This window comes from Ictidomys tridecemlineatus, chromosome 6, assembly GCF_052094955.1.
Source record: "Ictidomys tridecemlineatus isolate mIctTri1 chromosome 6, mIctTri1.hap1, whole genome shotgun sequence".
In the NCBI taxonomy this organism is placed as follows: Eukaryota; Metazoa; Chordata; class Mammalia; order Rodentia; family Sciuridae; genus Ictidomys; species Ictidomys tridecemlineatus.
This window is the reverse complement of record NC_135482.1, coordinates 56,400,124-56,422,679: the sequence shown is the minus strand read 5'-3', so window position 1 is coordinate 56,422,679 and position 22,556 is coordinate 56,400,124. Positions and strand designations below refer to the sequence as shown.

The 22,556-nt window shown below is 52.7% G+C and overlaps 2 protein-coding genes across 3 annotated transcripts; one reads left to right on the top strand and one right to left on the bottom strand.

The window, feature by feature from the left end:
- The first annotated feature begins 1,029 nt into the window (after positions 1-1,029).
- On the top strand, positions 1,030-7,304 carry Nab2 (NGFI-A binding protein 2). 2 transcript variants are annotated; one of them, XM_005335658.5, is made up of 7 exons: positions 1,035-1,678; positions 3,070-3,943; positions 4,376-4,509; positions 4,838-4,889; positions 4,982-5,114; positions 5,323-5,514; positions 6,460-7,304. In XM_005335658.5, the coding sequence occupies exons 1-7, from the start codon at positions 1,596-1,598 to the stop codon at positions 6,567-6,569; spliced, it is 1,578 nt and encodes a 525-aa protein (XP_005335715.1). In that variant the 5' UTR covers positions 1,035-1,595; the 3' UTR covers positions 6,570-7,304. The 2 variants fall into 2 exon arrangements, with proteins under 2 accessions (XP_021589189.1, XP_005335715.1); XM_021733514.3 differs by lacking the exon at positions 5,323-5,514 and having other exon boundaries at positions 1,030-1,678.
- Positions 7,244-22,243, bottom strand: Stat6 (signal transducer and activator of transcription 6). Its single transcript, XM_005335661.5, has 22 exons — positions 21,541-22,243; positions 18,113-18,247; positions 17,322-17,460; positions 16,946-17,029; positions 16,379-16,517; positions 16,205-16,257; positions 15,868-16,016; positions 15,260-15,391; positions 14,939-15,127; positions 14,447-14,534; positions 14,177-14,299; positions 13,431-13,523; positions 12,879-13,085; positions 11,219-11,313; positions 10,987-11,123; positions 10,531-10,677; positions 10,254-10,317; positions 10,030-10,140; positions 9,765-9,857; positions 8,830-8,895; positions 8,606-8,734; positions 7,244-8,514 (listed from the first exon to the last, which is right to left on the bottom strand). The coding sequence occupies exons 2-22, from the start codon at positions 18,226-18,228 to the stop codon at positions 8,325-8,327; spliced, it is 2,544 nt and encodes an 847-aa protein (XP_005335718.1). The 5' UTR covers positions 18,229-18,247; positions 21,541-22,243; the 3' UTR covers positions 7,244-8,324.
- Positions 22,244-22,556: the final 313 nt, after the last annotated feature.

The window sequence follows — 22,556 nt, the reverse complement described above, 5'->3', positions numbered from 1 at the left end:
CACCCTTTCTCCCCTACCCCCACCAGAAAAAGAAAGGTCCCCTGGCCAGGCTGGAATGTAGAACCAGCCGGGACCCACGCCACCCACGCCCTGCCTGACCGAGCCACTCAGAAGGGCGGAATGGGCGGGCGGGGCTGACGTTTGCATCTAAGGAGACCCTGGCCAGGGGCTAGTCCTCTAGCTTTCCCCCACCTCCTTTCCCCGCAGCCTAAAACCCCCACTTGCCCGCCCCCCCACCAGCCCTCCTAGTCGTGGGCGGGAGTGTAATGGGAACCAGATGGGGCTAGGAGAAAGCAAGGGGGGAGGGGCGGTGGGTTGCGAAGTGGGGCTAGGCTCCTTGAAGGAGCTCCTCCCTCTAGCTCTTCCACAGGGAATCACGTCGGACGCTCCGGACCTCTTGCTCATCTTTCACAACACTCTCTACAGCGAGTCCTCTAATAGACAGTCCTAGAAGAGGTGTTCTCCTTATCCCAGCTTTGCCACCTACTCCTCAAGAGGTCCCCAACCTCAGCACATAGGGTGTCATCCCCCCCATCCCTGCCTGATCACTAACAAAACGCCTTGCACCTAATCAACACGCACCTATCTGATGACTTCTAGCATAACCCGCCCATCCCTAGTCCCCAAACTCCGGCGCTGACTGGAGACAGGGGTGTAGAAAGCCTGCGTTTCTGAGAGTTATCTTAAGAACTCCTTTTGGGGCTGGAGAAGGGCGCTGGGATATCTAAGGGATTCCTACAGAAGTCCGCGCTCACACTTGCCCTAAGTACCACTCCCTGGGAGTCAGATGCACGCACAAGAAAAAGCCGCGCACCCCAAAGCCTTCACCAACTTTTCCCTATACTCTCCTCTAACATTCACACGAACAGCAAGCACCACGAGGCCGGAGTGTGGGCAGCGGACTTTCGTGTAGTTGTTTAGACGAGTGTGCACTACGTGCGCTTCTCTGTGTCTTTGTGTACCTGTGCGTGGTTGTGAAACAGCGCTCTCAGCTTGGAGGGCCAGGGGTGGGGGGGGAGTAGGAATGTAGCCGGCGGGGCGCTCACGTGGGTACGTGGGCGCAGAGAGGGCCGGCTGTGCATCCGGCGTGGGCGGCAAGGAGCGACCTTGCCCCGCCCGCTGGGTCCCCAAGCTCGCCCTCCACAGCCCGGCCTCGGTCACCTCAGTCCCTGACTCGGCACCCTGACTCCGAGCACCCGCCCCCGCCCCCGCACCTCTTGCCCCAGTCTCCTCCTTTCTGTCTTTGCTGCGGCGTCTCCGGCAGCCCAAAGGCCCGGGCGCCCACCCCCAACCCCTGGCCCCAGCCCCCGGCTCTGCCCACGCCCTCCTCCCGCCAGCCCAGCAGCCAGCGCAGCGCCGGGCCTCGCTCCCCGTGCGTCCTGCGGGGGTGGAGGCGCGGAGAGGCGGCAAGCGCAGCCGGGGAGGGGGGGGCAGAGGCATAGACAGAGGCGCGGAGGCTCGGAGAGAGAAGACGTGGAGGGAGGGACTGAGCCTGGACAGCGGTGGACACAGCATCGCGCCGGGCAAAGCAAAGCGTGCAGCAGGCACGGAGCGCCGGGCATCGAGAAGGCAGCCCGGGTGGTCTTCGACCGTCCATGCACAGAGCGCCCTCCCCCACAGCCGAGCAGCCGCCGGGCGGAGGGGACAGCGCCCGCCGGACTCAGCAGCCTAGACTCAAGTTAGTGGGCAAAGGGAGGCGGTGGGGAGTGGAGATGGGTGGAGCTGGACTCAGGAATGGGGTCCGGAGGGTGGAGGTCGAGGAGAGGACGTGGGGAAGTGGGACGGGGGTGGGGGGTGGAGACTGATGGAAAAGGGGGTGAGTCTTCGAATTAGGGGACCTTGGGAGAAGACAAGGAGCTGATGAAGCTGAATGCAAAAGAGTACTATCTCGTTCTCCATTCCAGATTTACTCTATGGGCATGACCTAGCACTAGAACCCCCAGTAAAGAATGCGGGACCCCCTAAGTGCCTGGGGAAAGCCCAGAAGCTTGAGCTGGCGATAGTACGGAGGGTGGGGGACGCACAGCTGTATCTGTGTGTTGTTGGCACAGAGCGTGGTCCCCGGGTCCAGGAGAAGCTAGCGCCTTTGAGTTAAAGGCGCATCAGCCGGCTTGAAGCAGGGGATGCCTGAGGCGTCCCTTCCTGTATTTGACCGTTCCTTCACAGCGTGGGGAGGGGAGTTTCGGTGTGCAGCCTCTCGCTGAAGAGGCCTTCAGCGACTCCCCACTCTCCTTAAAAATGTAGGTGGAAAATAAGGGAGAGGAGAGTAGGCGGGAGCCCCCAGGCGGTTTTCGCCCACAGACGCTACCACTGTGGGAGTGTGTGGGTGGAACAGCCCCGGAGCAGAACAATTGAGGCGCCCCTCCCCTCCCCCCTTGCCTGAGCTGAAGGGAGTGGGGAAGGCCACACCAGGGGAGGTCACAACTGAGGGGCACTGGGCAGGCTGGAAGGGAGGAGAGGTCTTGGAGGGAGAAAGCAAGGGGGAATGCCTAATTTGTGGGAAAGCTGAGGGTAGAGGAGAAGGGTCCACCTGCCTCACTGAGTAGGAAAGCCAGGGAAGGGGCCACACCCCTCCCTCAGCCACCTGGGCAGGGATGCTATCTGGCCAGCAGTGGGCCCCACTGTGAGTAAGAGAGACTCCTATATTCTCTTTACTTTGGCAAGTTATGTTAAGTGGTATTAAGACTTCCCCGTTTAGAGTAAAAGGTGAGGATTGTTTTGAGGGAGAAAAAAGGTCCAGCCATCTCAGGGGTGCGATAATGGGCCTCAGCACTCTAGGTCTTTTTTGTCCCAGACCAAAAAGGTCGAAGATGAAGGGTAAGAGTCTGACTTATATAGACAGCACTGGCTTTTGGTGCTAAGGTTAGCCTGTGATGGCTCTGTCATGGTTAAGCCTCCAAGAGTGCCACATTCTCATAGTCTGTGTTCAGCTCTGGACATTGGGCAGAAAGAGTATTCAAAGGAGGGAGGGGAAGAAGAGGAGGCAAGAAAGAGAGGTCAATTGTTAGTGTGGGTTGGTACCCAGCAGGGGCATTTGCACTGACTGCCTCTTTTTTGTACCCTCCTCAGGGCCAGTGCCCGAGCCATGGCACTGCCTCGGACACTGGGGGAGCTGCAGCTGTACCGGGTCCTGCAGCGGGCCAATCTCCTTTCCTACTATGAGACTTTCATCCAGCAAGGAGGGGATGATGTGCAGCAGCTGTGTGAGGCTGGTGAGGAGGAGTTCCTGGAGATCATGGCACTTGTGGGCATGGCCACCAAGCCTCTCCATGTCCGACGCCTGCAGAAGGCACTGAGAGAGTGGGCCACCAATCCAGGGCTCTTCAGCCAACCAGTCCCTGCTGTGCCTGTCTCTAGCATTCCACTTTTCAAGATCTCTGAGACTGCGGGTACCCGGAAAGGGAGCATGAGCAATGGGCATGGCAGCCCAGGGGAAAAGGCGGGTAGTACCCGTAGTTTTAGCCCCAAGAGCCCCCTTGAACTTGGAGAGAAACTGTCACCACTGCCTGGGGGACCTGGGGCTGGGGACCCCAGGATTTGGCCAGGCCGGAGCACTCCGGAGTCGGACGTTGGAGCAGGAGGAGAAGAGGAGTCTGGTTCACCCCCCTTCTCCCCACCTGCAGGGGGAGGAGTCCCTGAGGGGACTGGGGCTGGAGGGATGGCAGCAGGTGGTGCTGGGGGTGGTCCAGACCGGCTGGAGCCAGAGATGGTACGGATGGTGGTGGAGAGTGTGGAGAGGATCTTCCGGAGCTTCCCAAGGGGTGATGCCGGGGAGGTCACATCACTGCTGAAGCTGAATAAGAAGCTGGCACGGAGTGTGGGGCACATATTTGAGATGGATGATAATGATAGCCAGAAGGAAGAGGAGATCCGCAAGTACAGCATCATCTATGGCCGCTTTGACTCCAAACGGCGGGAGGGCAAACAGCTCAGCCTGCATGAGGTGAGGACCCAGGTCCTCTCAGTACTGTCATTGACTCCTAGGTTTCAGTCTGCTTGCCTCTTGAGAATTTCTATGTTCTCCAGCTCTGCTTCATTGCCCCTTGACCAGGACCCTTGTCCTGGACCCCCTCCTTCCCACACCCACCCTGGCTGCTGCAATGCCTTCATTCTTAGCAAGGAGAGCAGAGATAATAGGCAAGAGCTCAGCTGCTCTGTAATATTCACTTAAGACCCCACAGGAGTGGAGGAGGCCCTGAGCATTACTAGGAAGCAGTGGGTGCTGCTCTCTTGTCTTCCTCCCTTAGAAAATTGCTGTGTATTGTCCAAACAAAGCAAGCCTCCTGTGGATAGGTCTCTTTGATGGTAAAGTGGGGTGAGGTGGTCTGGGTAAAGCAATGGGGGAGTTAGGATTCTGTCTGTGCCTCCTCCACAGCTGACCATCAATGAGGCTGCTGCCCAGTTCTGCATGAGGGACAATACACTCTTACTTCGGAGGGTGGAGCTCTTCTCTCTGTCTCGACAAGTGGCCCGGGAGAGCACCTACCTGTCATCCTTGAAGGGCTCCAGGTGAGACCCCTTCCCTGGGTTCTTCCTAGATTGGAATGCTGCCAAGGAGTTGGATCACATCCCGACTTCCAGTTCAGGCAGCTCTAGACCTGCTTCCCACCCACCTGCATGCTTTGCCTTTGGCCAAGTTAACTTGTCTGAGGTCTGGTTCCTCCTCCCATCTGCCTTGGCTCCTCCCAACCCCCCACAGCAGCTATTGAGCTGGAGACTCCTACTCACTTAGCAGCTTTTCAGAGTTTTCAAGTAATGCATGTCCCTGACCAGATTCTATGCCTTGACCATCATGTGGCCCTCCCCTTCATCTCCTTTAATCTTTTCATCTTTATAGGCTCCACTCTGAAGAATTAGGAGGTCCCCCTCTAAAGAAGCTCAAACAGGAGGTAATGTTTTATGGGATGTTGTAGGGGTAGGAAAGCCTGCCCCAGCCTCCTACTTTGCCATGTTTTCATTTTCCCATTTGGGGTATCCACAGGTTGGAGAACAGAGTCACTCTGAAATCCAGCAGCCTCCTCCAGGCCCTGAGTCCTATGCATCCACATATCGTCCCAATCTGGAAGAGGACAGTGCTAGCCTGTCTGGGGAGAGTCTAGATGGACACTTGCAGGGTGAGTATGCATTAGAGCACTTCTCTCTTCATTGTGGGAAGACAGGGATGTGTGGGTGGGTGGGAGGATTGAGCCAGGAGCCACTGCCTGGAACAGGGTTGGGACGCCTGGCTGGATGGGGACAGAGGGCCTATGGGTCTGGCTGTGTGGATGAGGGTGGGGTTCCATTGGCTGCAGCCCCTTACCTGACAAGTGCCCATGCCCACAGCTGTGGGGTCGTGCCCAAGGCTGACGCCGCCCCCTGCTGACCTGCCCCTGGCATTGCCAGCCCATGGGCTATGGAGCCGCCACATCCTGCAGCAGACACTGATGGATGAGGGGCTGCGGCTCGCCCGCCTCGTCTCCCATGACCGCGTGGGCCGCCTCAGCCCCTGTGTGCCTGCGAAGCCACCTCTCGCAGGTGAGGCAGGCAGCAGTGCTGTCCCCAATCACCCCAGTCACCAGGCTCCAAACAACAATCCTGGTATCCTGGGACCTGGGGGGAGGAAGAGGGGACAGTAGGAGGGGTTCCAGCTAATCAGGCCTTTTGTGGAGTTGAAGGTGCTGCTATTCCCATTGGGGGGGTTGGACCCTGGTAAAGATCTGAGGGGCCGGGGGTGTAGAGAATGGAGGACGAAGGCAGCAGAAAGAAGTGTCATTAATAAGAGTAGCGTGTCTAGAACTTCCACTGATTCAGGGGGTGGAGCAGGCTAGGATTTGTGGGGATGGGTTGCCCAGCCTGGAAGCAGGGGAGCCCAAAGAGGGTTGCTTTGTGGACAGGGGAAGAGGGAGTGGGCCAGCAGAGGGCTGGGCAGCGGCTGGGCTGAGAGTGACGCAGCAGACAAAGCCACCAACCCTGGCTTGGTATTTTTAAACTCTGCGTGGGTGGGAAGTGGGGGCGGGGACTAGAAGGGGGGCTCTTCTTGAGGGAAGAACTGGGAGGCTGGCTTCCTGTGATCCCCTTGATTTGGCTACCAGAAAACTTGGGGGAGCAATGGTAGGGTGGGTGGGGCCTGGGTGGGGGCCAGAGATGAGTGGGGGTGGCACAGCCAGGAAAGGGGGGAGAGGGAGAGGTCAGAGCCAAACCGCCCCCGCGGCTCCTGACAGAACCAGAAATTCCAGCAGAGCAGAGGCGGCAGAGACAGAGACACACACAGAGACAGCTACACACGGCCAGAAAGGGGAGGGGGGCTGCACATACTTGGGTACCGAACCTTCCCCTCCCCAGGCACAGGCAGAGGGTATTAGATAGCATTTCAATAAACTAAGTATGTCTCACAGCTTTCTCTGCCCTTGCCTCTGTCCCTAGCTTCTCTGTCCTCAGCTTCTGCTCCACTGTTTTCTAACCTATGCTTTTTCCTTGCAGAGTTTGAAGAGGGACTGCTGGACCGATGCCCGGCCCCAGGACCCCATCCCGCACTGGTGGAGGGTCGCAGGAGCAGTGTGAAAGTGGAGGCCGAGGCCAGCCGGCAGTGAAGGAGGACCCAGGACCCCAACTTCTGGCTCAAACAGACCCTCACTTTCCATCCTTGGAACCAAGTCACCACCCCAATCCTTCCGCTGCCCTCCTCCTGCCTCCCCACCTGCTCCATGGGCACAGGACTATGGGGCTTCAAGCAATAATGAGCGGGGGCCTGGCGAGAGGACACATGGAGGGTGTGTGGTGCCCCCTCACCCCTGCCCAGAGCCCAAAGCAAGGGGCAAGGACTCTGCCTCCAGGGCAGCTGGGGCTCTCCTCTCCCTCACAAAACACACTCCCATTCTCTCTAGGTGGCCACCAGTGGTGTGAGCAGTCCGGACTGAGTTTGGACATGGGAAAGGGGGACTTCCCTGGGAAGGTCCAGCAGCTAAAAATGGCAACATTTCCTCTCAGAAAGGGGGGCCTGAGAACACTGGACCTTTCCTCCTCCCCTCCCTGTCCTCATTTTTGTGCTTCTAGTTTGTTTCTTTAATTTAACGAGAGCTGCAGTTAGCCGGTCCATCCCTCTCTCCTCTGAGTCCTCAGCAGTTCTTCCCTCATGCCCTCTGGGGGAGGTGGATGGAGACTTCCTCCACCTGCCCCTGGGAGGCCTGGGTTGGATTCAGGGTCTCCCCAGGCAAGGCCAGACTGCAGCATCTGTCCAAACACTTAGAGCGTCTTTCTTTTCAGATTGTGTACAGTAGATTATTTATTTTGTTATTTTGGAATAAAATTTATTTTATGGCTTAGGATCCATGACCCCCTGAGAGGGGAAAAAAGGGTGGCATGGGGTGGGGCAGTGGAGGGAAGTGGGCAGTGGATGGGGAAAATAGAAGACAAGCAGTGGGCATGGCCCCCAGCACCCTGGAGAGCCACTCAGCAAGGCCTGGGCTCCTCTCAGGAAGGTCTGGGTCCTTGTCATCCTCTGGCTCCAGGCAACATTGAGGGTGTGGAGACACTGAAGCTATAGCCTATATGTAGATGTCACAGCCACACAGACCCACCTAGGCACTGTCACCTTAAAATGATGTTGGGTTAGCATACCAGAGGCCAGCATACTCCCTGGTGTCTTATACTTCCAAATTTGTGTTGTCACATAAGCAAAAGCAGATAGACACAAGTTATATGTGATCATGTAATGAATATATATGTCATGTCATAGTACGTTAACATGTCCCGGGTACACATAATTTCACACAGCCATACAGAGGTTTGGCTCCTGTACTGTATAATCTCATCTGTGTACCAAAAACCTAATAGGCAAGAATTCAGGGGAATTTGTCTTTCAGTCTAGCAAAATCCGTGTAAGTAGTCACGTGTCCAGGTCCCCCCTCTCTTCCCACCAAGGGTCTCCTGGATTACTACTACAGGATCCCAAAGTTGAGACCCAGACCCATGCCCTCAGTCTCTGGCCTCTAGTGCAAGTGTGTGCACATCTGTTTCTGCACATGCCCCTGGCTTAGAGTAAGAGAAGTCCTCTATGCCCTAATCTGTGATCCCTCCCAGCCCCATTCTCCCCAGAGAGCTGTGTGTATTCTACAGGTGCAGGTGTGTTGGGGCTTGTCTCTCAGTGCTGGAAGAGGGGGGACAGCGATGTGCAGTGGGAAGCAAGGAGTCAGGTGGCTCCCTCCACCATGCATTCTCCAGGCAGTCTTTTCCTCCTAATGGAGGAGTGGCTGGAGATGGAAGGCACCTGCATGAGCAGGTATCCAAGGCAGGTCCATGGAGACAATAGAAGAGCTGTCTCTGGGCTCCTCCTCCTCCGGTTGGAATCACCAACTGGGGTTAGCCCTCAAGTCCAGGTGGGACATTGAGATCCCAGACTGCCCGTAAGGAGTGGACTGCAGGAGGGGCTGGGCTCCCAAGGACCCTCCCCCTGCCTCTCCTTGACCTTCCAGGAGAAGCTTGGTGAGGTCCTGTTCAGTGGGGGGCAGCAGGGGAGGGAACATGTCCTCACCAACCCTGCGAGAAAAAAGAAAGGGGGAAGCAGTGGAATAGGCATAGCACCCGCTCCCCTGCTCCCACCCAGCTTCTGCCCCAGGCTGCCACTCACCAGGTGCTTTGGGGGAACCCTGCCACTGTCTGGTTTAGACAGTTGTCTTCTGCCATGGTCACATCTGGGCAGAGTAGGGGTTCAGGACTAGACACAGCATGCTCTTGAGGCTGGCACTGCAGTAGGCCTCTGCAGGGAACCAGAAAAGGAAATAAGAAGAAAGGAATGGAGTGAAGTCAAGGAAAAAGGGGAAGCATGGGGTCAGGAGGGGCTTTGTCACTCACTGGGGGTGAGGCTGGTCAAAGGACAGACTCATCTGGCTCAGGCTGGGGGGCATGTGCAGGTGTGGCCTAAAAGCAGAAAAGAAACAAAGAAAGGAAGGCTAGACAAAAGCAGGGTATTGCAAAGTCAAGACCACTAAGTGAGTTCTAGCACCGCCTTCTGAATTAGCTGCTCATTGAGTGTTTGACCATGAGCAGGCCATTTTTATACTCTGAGCAGTTTCCTCACCTATAAAATGTGATAGGGTTAGAGATAGGGGTGGCTTAGCCCATTTCTAATGTTTCTTTGGACTCTGAATTGGGGTGGTTTTAAATCCCCGCATTCCCCATCCTTCACCTCAGCTCAGAGCAGGGCAGATGTTGTATCTTAATGAAGAGCTAAGGTACACCTGAGTGATACTTGGGGAAGAAAAATGTCTAGGGCATTTCAAGATTGAAGTAAAGTAAAAATGAATAAGTAAAAATCAACACCGCAGCTGGGGGTATAAGTTAGTGATGAAGTGTGTTCTTAGCATGCATGAGGCCCCGGGTTATCCCTAGCACCTCAATCATTCCATCAATCAATAATAGCCAATAAATGACAGTAGATTTCAGATGCATAGGAGGAAATATTAAAATGGTCCTTGCCATAAGATAGGCATAAAGCTCAGTTCTACATGTATTATGAACTCATTCAACCTTCACGACAATCCCATGAGGCATTATTATTATTATTATGTCCCACTTTATAGCCAGAAAGTCAGGTCTCATTTCCAGTCAGTAAATGGCAGAGCAGGCAATTGGGATCTTACCCACCAGCACCATCAGTAAACAGAGGAGAAGAAAGGGTGTTAGCATTTGCTGCCCATTTCCACAAACAGCCTTTTCCAGTAGAGGCAAATGCCCACACCTTGCAGTAGGATGTTGTCCCCACTCCATTCCCCCAAATCCTAACTTACTCTTGGAAAGCCGGCAGCACATTGACTGACTCTTCTGTAGGGAGGTTCTGATACGAGGGGATGGAGTGAGAATGTGGGGGATACACCTGGGGCCTGGGGAAAGAAAACAGATCCCTGAAGTCAGCCCTCCCTACCTTAGGAGGGGGAATTCCCTTCATGGGAGAGAAAATTCTCTGCTTCAGCCCCCATACCAACTCTCCCAGCCACCCAAGCTGAAGGTTCATCTGCACAGACCACATCCCTCCCCATTTATCCAGTTCCTTACGCCATATCTGGGCCAAGCTGCATGCTCATGGAAGAATCAGGAGGCATTCCAAGATCATAAGGTGGCACCATGGTAGTCACCTGGGGCTCTGGAGTGAGAATAGGCTGGTCCCTGGAGGAGAGAGGAAGGCACAGGTGACTGATGAAGGCATGAGGCTGCCACTCCTTCCTGCAGGTCAATACCAACCCCTAGCTGCCACCCACCATCCATGGCCCCACACTAACCTTTCTACAGTCATCTTGATGATAGCTGGGACATAACCCCTGCCATCCTTCCCCATCTGTTCAGCTGTTGTGGGAAGGAAAGGAGAGTCATAAATGCTCCAGGGGTAGGGAGAAAGGGCGGTAGAAAAGCAGGGAAGACTGATGGGCAGGTAGAAGTGGGGCTAAAAAGGGGAAGGGAAGTTAGGGATGATATATAGCAGACAGGGAGAAAGGTGCGGCTGGGATAAGGGAAGTGGTGGGCAACTAGAGGGCATCAATGCTGCCAGCTGCAGCTTACGCTTATAGTGGCTCCGGAAAGCCTCGTCCTTGGGTTTCTTGGGGTAGAGGTTTCTGAGCTGAGCAAGGTCCCGGATTCGGTCTCCCAGTGAACGAATGGACAAGTCTTTGGCAGAGAACGGTTGGATGTTCTCTATCTGTGGGGAACCTATGACAGGAATGAGACCTTGGGTTTCCTCTGTACAGTCTCCCCCTTCCCTACCCCTGGCACAGGACCCATTCTCATTCCACCAAGGCAAGATCTGAGGGAGGGAAATCCACTAGTCTCTATTGCCATGAGCTCACAGCAAGAGGTAGAAATTAAGACCACAGAGGAGGAAGAGAAGTTGGACCCAAGGAAGAAGTTCCTGAAGATCAGGTTGGCATCAAGGAAAGCCAAAACATTTCCTTCCCAGTAGAAACCCCAGAGGGCATAGGTACATAGGCAGAGGACTAGCTAGGGTTGGGGTGACCTCACCATCCTGGCCCCGGATGACATGGGCAATGGTGATGCCCCCAATCTCTGAGTCACTGAAGCGTAGGAGGAAGGTTCCATCAGGCTCATTGAGAAGAAGGCTAGTGACATATTGTTTGCTGATGAAGCCAATGATCAGCCTGGACAGAATGAAGGAAAAGATAGGGTGTGGGTACTGGATATGGAGAGGGAGCCAGAGGTATAGTTGCTCAGACCACCTGGGGCAGATACACACCGGTCTGACCAGTAGCTTCGGAGACAGCGTTTGGTGAGGTCCAGAACACCATCGAACCACTGCCAAAAGGTAAAGCCACGGCCCAGCAGGATCTCCTGGGAGGGGGAGAGGGAGCTGGGGTGAGCAGGGGTGGGGGCAGAGCTGGAGCCTGGTTAGGGAGGCCCATCAATGACATTCTCAACATGATTACATTGTGTTAGGCACCATTCCAAGCCTTTCCATATATTATTTGCTCTTTACAAGAATATAGAGGAAGGTACAATAACAATCCTATCTTACAGACAATGAAATGGAAGTCCAGAAGGATCAAGTGATTTGTCCACACCCACATAGCGGTTGAGAGGGAGAGCTGGGATTCAAGCCCAAGCAGTGTGGTACTGGTGCCCCTTATAACTCCCATACTAATCTCCATCCCTACTGAGGGCTGGCAGAGATGGACTTCAGAGGAAAGTGAGTGACTTGCTGGCTATAATTTCCATGCTCCTTTTACTAGCATGTCATGTGGGCTTCTTTTTCCTCCTTTTAAAAAATATTTATTTACTTATTACAGTATTGCAATTGAGCCCAGGGCCTTGTGCGTGCTAGGCAAGTGCTCAGTCACTGAGCTATGTTCCAGCTCTTTTATTTTATTTCAAGACAAGGTCTTGCTAAGTTGCCCAGACTGGCTTCAAACTTTCAATCCTCCTGCCTCAACCTCCCAAGTAGCTGGGATTACAGGAGCGCACCACTGCACCTGCCTCCTCTTTTTGTTTTGTTTTAAAGGGAGTAGTACATGGCTGTGTTTACCCAGCTAGGTGTCAACCAAGACACCAGATCTGCTTCTTCTCATGTTCTTTTAACTGACCTAGTCCTGAACTACCTCATTTTGGAGGCAGTAAAATATAGTAACTAGAGCTCCATCCTAGCCATGCAGCTCACTGCTATGAGACTCTAGACAAACTAGTTAACTTCTCTAACCATAGCTTCCTTATCTGTAAAATAGAAATAAAAATAGAACCCACCTTAAAGGAATGTTGAGAGGATTAAGTGAGATAACATACATAAAGTGTAAAACATTGTGCTTGGCACAGTGGACACATAGCAGGGTTATTAGCATACATGTTCCTATGGAATTTCATCCAGCTTTTGCAATAGGAACTATTTTCCCAGTGGGTCAAAGTAATTTTTTAATCAGAGCCCTGTTTATATACAATGTGGGTGAGTGGTGCACGTCACTGGTAAAGAGAAAGGACAGGGGCTGGGGATGTGGCTCAAGCGGTAGCGCGCTTGCCTGGCATGCGTGCGGCCCGGGTTCGATCCTCAGCACCACATACAAACAAAGATGTTGTGTCCGCCGAAAAAACTAAATAAAATTCTCTCTCTCTCTCTCTCTCTTAAAAAAAAATAAAAAAAGAGGATCGTCGAATTAATAAGAGTGAAACCATTAAAAAAAAAAAAAAAAGAAAGGACAGAGTGCCCCAGACCAAAACCTGAGGGATGCCTGAGAACGCAACCCCAGGGGTGAGCACCAGGGTGAGTGATTTTCCTGCCTGGACCACTACAAAGGACTTCCTGATGGCCATGATCTAGCAGTCTGTCCCTCAGCAGAGGGTGGAAAGGCCTTGAATGCCCTGAGGATGTAGAGCTTGAGGATGGGAGAGTCAAAGAGTAGGAGAATAACCTTGTTAAACTGTGACCAGGACACAGAACGGTGCTGGAAAGCCTCCATGCTAAGGCTATTGTCATTGAAGATCTTCTGGGCAAGGAAGAGGAAGTGCTCTGGGAGTAGCCCCCGGTTGGTCCCCACTTCAGCCATGAACTTGAGGTTCAGAGTTTCACACATCTTCTCCCAGGGTACCCTCTCAGCCACCACAAAGGGCACACGGTCCTGAAGGAGAGAAGCAAGGATGATATCATCACTAGTGTTCCTCAGGAGACCTTCGTTCTTCCCACCTCCCCAACCTGCACCTCTTGGTATTGTTCCCTGAACTGGCTCACAAACATGGTACTTTCCCAATAGTAGTTTCTGGTGCTATAGAGTAACAGTTGTTACTGTTAGAAGCCAAAAAGTAGGCTCATAAGAAGAAAAATTAAAGTAAAATGCACAAATAAAAGCAAAATAAAAACAAAACAAAACAAAAAGTAAAATGCATTTGAACATGCTTGCTACCCACCAGCCCACACAGCCTGTGTTAGAACCCTTCCTACCCCTGCCCTGCCCTCCACTCCTCACCATCTCAGAGAAGGCATTGTCCCACAGGATGGTGGCTTTGGCATTGTTGTCTTGATTGCCATGGACAATGACCACCAGGGGCAGAGATAGGACCTGAAGGGATTAGAAGAGACATGTCTAGTTAGTGGTGTCCTCAGGACACAGTTAGAGAGCTTGTGGCAGTTAGTTCTCACTGTAGAGAAGTGGTTGTATGTCAGTACTATGGGAGCCAAACTTCTCAGGCTCAGATACCCACCTGACACTTATAGCTGCATGACTCGGGCAAACTACAAAATCTCTCTGTGTCCCAATGTCCTTACCTGTAAAATGAGGCTAATAATGGTAATAACCTTATAACGTGAAAACCAAATGTGTATGTGTGAGAGGGCCACTAAAACAGTGCCCTGGTGTATAAAGTACTTGGTAAGAATTAACTGCTACAGGGCTGGGGATAGAACTCAGTTGGTAGAGTGCTTGCCTCACATGCACAAGATCCTGAGACCCTGGGTTCACTTCCTCGGCAACACACACACACACACACACACACACACACACACACACACACAGAGTTAACTGCTACACTGTATGTTTCCTGGATGAGTATGCTGCAGTCTTGCTTTCCCTTACTCACCTTCGCCCCAGTATGCATGAATCTGAGACCCATGAGGTATGAGGCAGTCAGGCGGGGTGAGGATCCAGGTCTTGGTGTGTGGCACAGAGAGGGAACTGAGATCCCAGTCTGGATTGGGGCTGGGGCCACATCTCACCTGGAGCTGGATGGGGAGTTTGTTGGGGCCAAGCACAAAGCTGGTGGAGAAGAGCACAGCACATTTCTCCTCCGTGACAGATTCAGTGCCCTTTCGCTCACACCGCTTGATTTTCTTCAGTAGCTGTGGAGTCATGGGAAGAGTGGATGAGAGAGAGGAGAGTGAGAATGTGAGAACAGAGATCAGTACTCTGGGGCTCCCAACATGCTCCCCAAAGAGAGTCCCATATGAGATATGAGGACCCCGACCCCATGCTCTGGAGCTCCTCACCAGGTTTTTGAAGAGCGCAGAGCAGCAGTTCCCAGGAATGCTGTTCTCCAGGGGGACTGTGTTGTTGATGATCTCCCCAGTGCTCTCTCTGCCAGGGGGGTCAGAACATGAGTAAGCTTATTCCAGCTGGGCTAGGGGTGGTGACGAGTCCATGGGTAGTGATGGGGACTATCACTGTCATTGGCCACAGATCTCCATGTCCCTGCTTGGGTCTTTTTTAGTGGGGGAGGAGACTGGTGATCCAACCCAGGGGCTCACATATGCTAAGTTTGGTTCCTAAGAAAGGAGTCCCCATTTTGTCCAAATCCTGATGCCTCCACCCCATAGATTGAATGGGTCTCTCCCCTTCTTCTGCCTTAACCATTCAGAGCCTCCACACCCCAAGGGCCTCCATCTTCATCTCCCTGTTCTATGTGGTATCAGCCTCCTGGCTCCTTTTGCTTCCATCACCCCAACAGCCCCTCTCCAGCCCCAGATCCAATCCTCACTTACGCTCCAGTTCCAGGCCCCTGGGGCATGCTCAGCTCTCTCGCCTGCTTCTCAGTCACCATGTCAGCCCTGACCAGTGGAGGCTTGGCTGGGGCCCCAAGGAACCGCAAACCCAGCAGAAATCGAACCCCAGCCTGGAACTTGGTCTGGGTCTTCAGAACCTGGGGGGGCTGCTTCTCCACCAGGAAAGAGCTGGGAAGAGTGAGGAGGACAAAAGGGGAGTTAGGAAGAGGGTCCTTCCTGGTACCTTCCTCACAACTCTAACCACCACTTCCTTCTCCATGGCATCTGCATTAGACCAGAATGGTATCTTATAGGGCATACCTGGTGACAAGTGTTCGCAGGACTTCATCCAGCCGGTTAATCAGTGATGCCCGGGTCTTTGGCTCAAGCTCCCCACCAGCAGCCCCTATCTCCTGCTGTAACTGGGAGTAAATGTCCACCAGGCTCTCACACCTGGGGCCAGGATAGTGGTCAGGGGGGCACAGGATTCAGGATGTCTGCTCTGGCCCAGACTCCCTTCCCCTAAACCCAGGGAGAAAGCAGGATGTTGTATGTGCAGGGGTAGGGTGGGCAGTGGGAGTGGCCACAAGGCACCTGGGCTGAAGGGGGTTTTTAGGCCTGCCTTGGCTTTAGGAGGGATGTTCATTCTTAGTGCCTAGATGCCCTGTGGAAACTGGCTGCCTCTTTCCCAGGGTTCCAGTACCTAGCATGTAGTATACTGTAAGGCAAAGTACCTGCTATTTGTGACCCCTCAACTGAGCACACTTGTGCAGGATGCAACTTGACCAACTGTGTGCAGCCCTCTGGAACTGGATTCTCTGAGTCTTGTCCACATCAAGGCCCTCTCCTCCGGCCCTCCCCTATTTGAGCATTCTCTCCAGGGACAGAAGCACCACCCTACCATGCTCCTCTTACAGCCTTGCTCTAACCTCTCCTGTAGTGCTGCCAGGCTCTCCTCAAAGGGTGCACCATTCCCTGCCAGCTGCTGCTGCCGTTTCCAAATCTGGATCCTCTTCAACACCAGGGTCTGGGTAGCCTCCAGCTCCCCAACAGTCTCCTGCAGTAGCGTGGCTACAGCCTAAGGGCAGGGAGGGGCCTGAGCCAGGGCCACACAAGGCCTCCTCACCCAGATCCTAGGAACAGAGCTCTCTTTCTCACCTCCCTGCCATTCCCTCCCCCCACTTTAGTCTGTGTTTCTCTGAGGTCTAACTTCCACCCTTCCAGGGCACTTTGAGTTTAATCTCCACCTCTCTATCAGTTACTCACCTCACTTGGCCCAGTCCCATTGGCAGCAGTTTCAATCAAGCTGCGCAGAGGCACTGAGGGAGGGGGCAAAAATCAGGGATGAAGAAAGAACAGAGGTTCATCAAGGCTGGTGTCCAAGAGAGAATCACTCCCAAACTTCCCAGAACCCCTGAGGACTCCAGTGCTGGCCCCTACCTTGGCCAGCCTCAGTCCCCTGCTGCAGGGCTTCTCGGAGAAGGCGAGCCTCCCCTACTCTGTGCTGCAGCCTCCGCAGAGCTGTATTAAACTTAAGTTCTTCCTGTTTCCAGTGGAAGGGCATTGGCAGGTGGCGGAACTGTGCAAGAGGAACAGATGACAAGAGGTAAGACACTCTGCCCATTCCTCCCCTGTCCAGCCTCCACTCTGCTTTGCAGAAAAAGAGATAGACCACTTCCTTTTCTGATTCCCTTCTCCCAGTTGGATGTTCCTCTGACCTCCTGGATCTCCTGGAATACAACCTTTCACCTGGCAGAATCAGCTCCTTACCCCTTGCTCTGTCCTCTCTAGGCCTCACTACTAACCACCGCTCATTTGAAGCTTCCCTAAACTTGGCTTGGGGTTTACTATGACCTAGGAATTCCCTTGGTCATCCTGAATACTAAGACTACTAAGAATCCTAGAATACCTAAGCCTTTCCTGAGTTTCAAATTCTTTCTAGTTTCTATTGGCTCATGCTAAAGCACCAGGGAAATGAATTAGGGTAGTAACGGAGTATCACAATACCTGGTCCATAACAGCTTTTTTCTCCCCTTGAAGTATTTGTCGGAAAGTGGACACCAGCTTCAGGGGATCCCTCTGATATATGCTCTATGGAAGTCATGATGGTAGGCAGTTAGCTTGGCTCTGACCCATATCCCCTTCCCCCTTCCATCCCCAGGCCCCCATTCATACATACACTGCAAGGTAGCACAAGCATAGACTCCAGAAGTTTTGTGCATTTGCATGCTTTTAAAATCGAATTTGCATGCTAGCTAACAGCTAACCACAGGAACACCATTTTACTTCCAACAACCTCCACCAGCCAAGCATCTCTTCTAATGCTCAATGCTCAGCTCTGTCTTGGCCCCACCCCAACTGGTTCCTTGCCCTCCTGTCCCACCTCCAGGGTGCTGATATGTTGTAAGATGGCGTTCCCCTCTCCCTGCTCTCCTGCAGAGGCTTGCAGATGCTGGACAGTTGCTGAAAGCAGGGCGCTGGCCATGTTGCAGCAGAATGCATCAGAGCCGACCAGGAACTCCCTGCAGGAAGATCAGGATGAGTCTACCTTAAGCCAGGGCTTCCTCAGTCCCTGACCCTCCATCATACAATTAACTGTTCAGTGGTTCCTTTCCCTCTCCTTATACTCCATCTAGGTCATCAGCAGTGGTCACTCTTGCTCCCCTAATATTCTAGCTATCATGAGAAGTGCCTTTGTCTCAGCCCTGACCTCCATCCTTCTTCTTTTTTTTTTTTTTTTCTTTCAGCACTAGGGATTGAACCCAGGGTCACACAACATGCTAGACAAGTGCTGTACTACTGAGCTACATCTCCAGTCCTTTTATTTAATTAATTTTTAATTCATTTTTGAGACGGAGTCTTGGTAAGTTGCTGAAACTGGCCTCAAACTTGCAATCTTCCTGCCTTCCTGCCTCAGCCTCTTGAGAAGCTGGGATTACACAACTGTGCCACTGTGCTTGACTTGACCTCCCTCCTCTTTGACTCTGCCTCCTAGGAGTTGAGTTGTCCACATGTCAACATGCATAATCTGATTTTAAAAAGGTACAGAGTCCCCACTAAGTCTAGGCCACCACACAAGGAATAATGGGTCCCACGTTTTTAATTCTATGGATAGGGGACAGAATCTAAAGAGAGGGTAGATGGGTAAAGAAGGACATGGGCAGTACCACTCACCAGGGTTGGTTCTCTAGCCAGTCAGCCAAGAGATGCCGCAGATGTTGGGGAAAATCAACATAGAGCCGCTGCAGTTTTTCTGGGGGCATCTTGGAGACCAGACCCCACAGAGACATGATCTGGGTTTAGAGGGTGCTTGGAAGAGAAAAATAAAACCACTCTGGGAGATGGCCAAGAAATGTGGGGTAGCTACTGACCTCTTACAGACTACCTTCTGAGACATTGTGCCCACAGCCACTGATGGGCACTTTGAGTTTAATCTTCAAACCCTGGGCACCCATTGTCAATGCCTGAGATGGGGCAGCACCTTCAACGGTAGCCACAGGTAACAGAGGTGAGAAGAGCTGAGCTGCAGCAAGAGGGGATAACAAGGGAACTCAGGGAAGTAGGGTAAGAGCTCCCTACAGAAGCCAGAGGATTTAGGTTGCAGCTCTAGACCTGGCTCTGGTTCTGTGAGTAAGGATCATCTGGTCTAGGGGCCTTGATCTTCTCATCCACAAAATCTGAGAGCTGAATGAGTGGAGCATTTTCAGTTTTTTTCTTTTTTGGTACTGGGGATTGAACCCAAGTGCACGTAACCACTAAACCACATCCCCCCAGCCCTTTTAAAAAATATTTTATTTAGAGACAGGGTCTTGCTAAGTTGCTTAGGGCCTTGCTAAATTGCTGAAGCTGACTTTGAACTCGTGATCCGCCTGACTCAGCCTCCTGAGCTGCTAGGATTGCAGGTATGTGCCACTACATCACTGCTTCCAAATTTTTAAGTAGTGGATGATTTTAGTTTTTAATCTGTGGAGTCCCAATATGGTAGTCCCCTCTAACTGTGAGGAATACAGTCCAAGATATTGTAGGGATACCTGAAACCTCAGATAGTACCTGAAACAGAAGATAGTATTGAACCCTATATCTACTATTTTTTTCTATACACATGTACCTATGATAAAATTTAGTTTATAAATCAGGCACAAGAAGAGATTAACAACAATAACTAATAATAAAATAGATCCCAACAAACTAAAAGAAGTTATTTGAAACATGAATTGTTTTCTTCTGGTATTGTCCATTTAATATTTTCAGAGTGTGGTTTTCTGAGGATAACTGAACTGTGGAAAGTGAAACCATGGATAAGGGGGAACTACTGTCCCTTAAAGGTATAAAACTGGAGTTATTTTGTTGAAGCCAAGGGTGGAGGGCCTGTAACTGTGTCTGCTTCCCCTCTTTTTAACCTCTTAATCCCAAAGGTATCCCTTGAAAAACCTGTCAAAATTTTAGGACTCCATGAGGTATTCTGAAAACCAGTGGGCTAGATGACAAAGAGAAGAGTAATAGAGTGTCAATAACTACTATTTATCATGCATTTCTCTTCAGGAGGCATTACATTCAGTACAATATTGTGGGTAGTTTTTGTGATGCTGGAGATTGGGCCTAGGGTCTCATGCATCCTAGGCATGAGACCACTACCACTGAGTTTGTACCCCCAGCCCCCTCACAAAAAAATTTAAAGGTATATAATTATATACCTCTTTCATATATGAAGAAACCAAGGCTCAAGGAGGTTCTCTAACTTGCCCAAAGCCCCTGGCAAGTGAGTTGGAAATCAAGCTATGAATCTGAGTGGGGATTAACTACCACATTGTGCTGTGATGATCCCTTCCAGCTCCAAATACCATCATCCTAAGAGGGGGGAAGGTTTGAGGAGATGGAGAAAAAGGGAAAGTAGAAAGATGGAAGAAAGAGGGTGAGAAAGACTGGGGAAACACTGGGATTAGTCAGCCTGGAGTGAGGACACTAAAAGAGGGAATGAGAAAATCAGAGGGCTAGAAAGCTGAAGGGAGAACAACAAAGAGTGATAGAAAGGAAGAGACAGGGAAGAGAAGAGGCTTGCTCTCCATTTCAGGGGTGCGGGTGTTGCAGGGAGGGCTGGGTAGACTAGTGGTTTCCCAGGGGTCTCTCAGTTCATGTTTCTCACAATGTCACTTTCCCAGAGAGGAGGGGGAGGATAGAATGGAAATTCCCTGGGTCTCTCCAATCCAGCAACACCAAGTCCTTCTGTTACTTTGAGCCTCTCACCTCTCCCAGCCCTCCCAAATAGATGGAAACCAGAGGACCTTTCTCTGGACATTCCCACCCCAAGACCCTTTGCTTCTCCTGCCCCCAGTTCCTACTCTCCTGAGCTCTTTTCTATGAAAAGCAGAAGTCTCCCTCCTGCTCAGGGTCTTCCAACAGGCTTTTTTTCTAATCAACTCTCCTCTGGGGGAGTCACATTCTGAACTGTGTTCAGTCTGTTTCAAATTCAAGAGAGAACTCCATTCCTTTCTTCTCTCTTCCTCCACTCTCTCTAAGGTGCTGATTCCTCGATTTCAGACCTTTGCCCCCTATCACTACCCTGTTAGAGACTGGGGAGATACCCAGGTCATAGGCAGTCCCCATTTCCTCTATATCCCCTTGTTGAGTGACCAGTCTCCTGGCTTGGCCAGGTCTCAAATTTCCAGCCCTCCTCACTCCCCAGACAAGAGGAAGCCACATATCTCCCCACCACTACCCCATGACAAGGCTAGGTCGCTTGGTCTGGAGAGGACCGCGATACCTTTAGTCCCTTCCAGGGCCACGGATGGGGAGGAGCAAGAGGCGAGGGGGCGGGGCCGGAGTTTCCTCCCAAACCCGGAGGGGAAGCCCAGCGTCCAACATCTTCAACCGCGGGCTTGGTGGCCTAAACCCCGGCCCCTCAACCCCCTCCAAACGCGATTCCTCGGACCGTAGGACTACGGGATCTAAAGTCAAATGAGTCTAAGTTACCTAGACTGTGACTGTGGCGGCGGGGTGGGAGGAGGGGCGCGGGGAGGTGGAGCCTGGTCAGCACGAGGAGGGTTAACTCCACGCCGCCCCGGGAAATCTCGGCGTCTACAGCAGCCAAGCGTGGAGCGGTTTTGAGGGGGAAATTCCTCCTCCTCTGGGGCACCATGAGGTCTACATCTGGGGCTCACTCACCAGCCCCCCTCCCACCCGAGTCCAGCCACACCCTTGAACAGGAACCTTCGGCAGGGGGCAGAATAGAGATTTGACAAGGGCCCACCGCCCTCTGGCAGCAACCTCCTATGGAGGGGCAGCCACTTCCCCCACCCAGAGGACAGAGAGGCCCTCCTCCAGTCGCCCCCTGCCCCCGACTTTCCATGCCCCTGGGAGTGCAGAGGTTGGAATGTTTAGAAAGTGACCCATGCGAGAGGGGAATGCGGAGGTCCCTACCCACCCAGATTCCGAGAGTCGGAAACTGCCAAAACCTAGTACCACGGGGTACTAACACTAGATGAAACAGTTTCTAGGGGACCATCCGCCCCGCCCAGGGGAGGATCCCAAGAGGCCCCACTAATCCATCCCCATACTCAAAGTCAGAGCCCCCACCCCTCCTTTGCTCGCAGGCATCCCCTCACCTCGGCAGGCACCCCTCTGCCGTCTTCTCCCTCTCAGAGGGCACTGCCAGGCCCCATGGGTCTGTAGCTCTGTCCAGTGAGTTCAGGGCTGGCCCTCCTAGCACCCCCTCCACCACTACCACCAAAAAGAAAACAACAACTCTAACACTCTCTCTCTCTCTCTCTCTCTCTCTCTCTCTCTCTCTCTCTCTCTCCCTCTCTTTCTCTCTCTCTCCCCCCTCACTCGGCCTTCCTTTTCAGTGCAAGCAGTGGCTGCCCCAGCCTGCTGTTTCCGGCTTCTCTGTCTACCCAGGTCCCTCCCTGGAGCTCTGACGACACAGCAAAGAGAAAGTGGGCTGGAGGAGGAAGAGGAAGAAAGTGGGGTGAACATGTGTGCCTCCTCTCTGCTGGGTGGGGAAGCACATAGTAGGGAGGTGGGGCAGGGCTGAGGCTCTCAGTATTGGAACCAGGCTGGAAGGGAGGTTGATCCCCTCTTACTCTATCCCCCTCAAAAACAATCAGCTTCTCCAGAAAAATCACATCATATCAAGCAGAAATATGCCACCCCAAACTGCCTGGCTTCCACACCTAAACTTTCTCAGGGCTAGAGTTTGGGGCCCGGAGGGATTGGGCTCCCTGGCGTTCTCCAAAAAAGCAAATCCCTCTGGGCTCCCTCCAGTGGAGGACCCTGAAAACTAGCTGGGGAGCTTGAGGCCATCTGGAGCGCCAAGGTTCACCTCCCTTCTAGCTGGCAACGCCTTAGAGGTCCCGTGACCACTAGTGGGAGGAGGTGGCTTACGGGAGCCTTCAGCTCAGAATTCTGAAAGACTCCAAGAGTCCCTCATATTGAAGACCTTCTTTGCTACTCCTCACTAGATACCCCTTCTCAGATTCTAGTGGTAGCAGTACTGACTGCCTGCAGGCTCCCAGGAGACAAGTTTGAATAGGAATCTGCAGCCTTGGCAAAGTTCCTATCTATTTCTGGTGCAAACACTGAGACACACCCGGAAACAAACACACACATGCACAACTTCCTC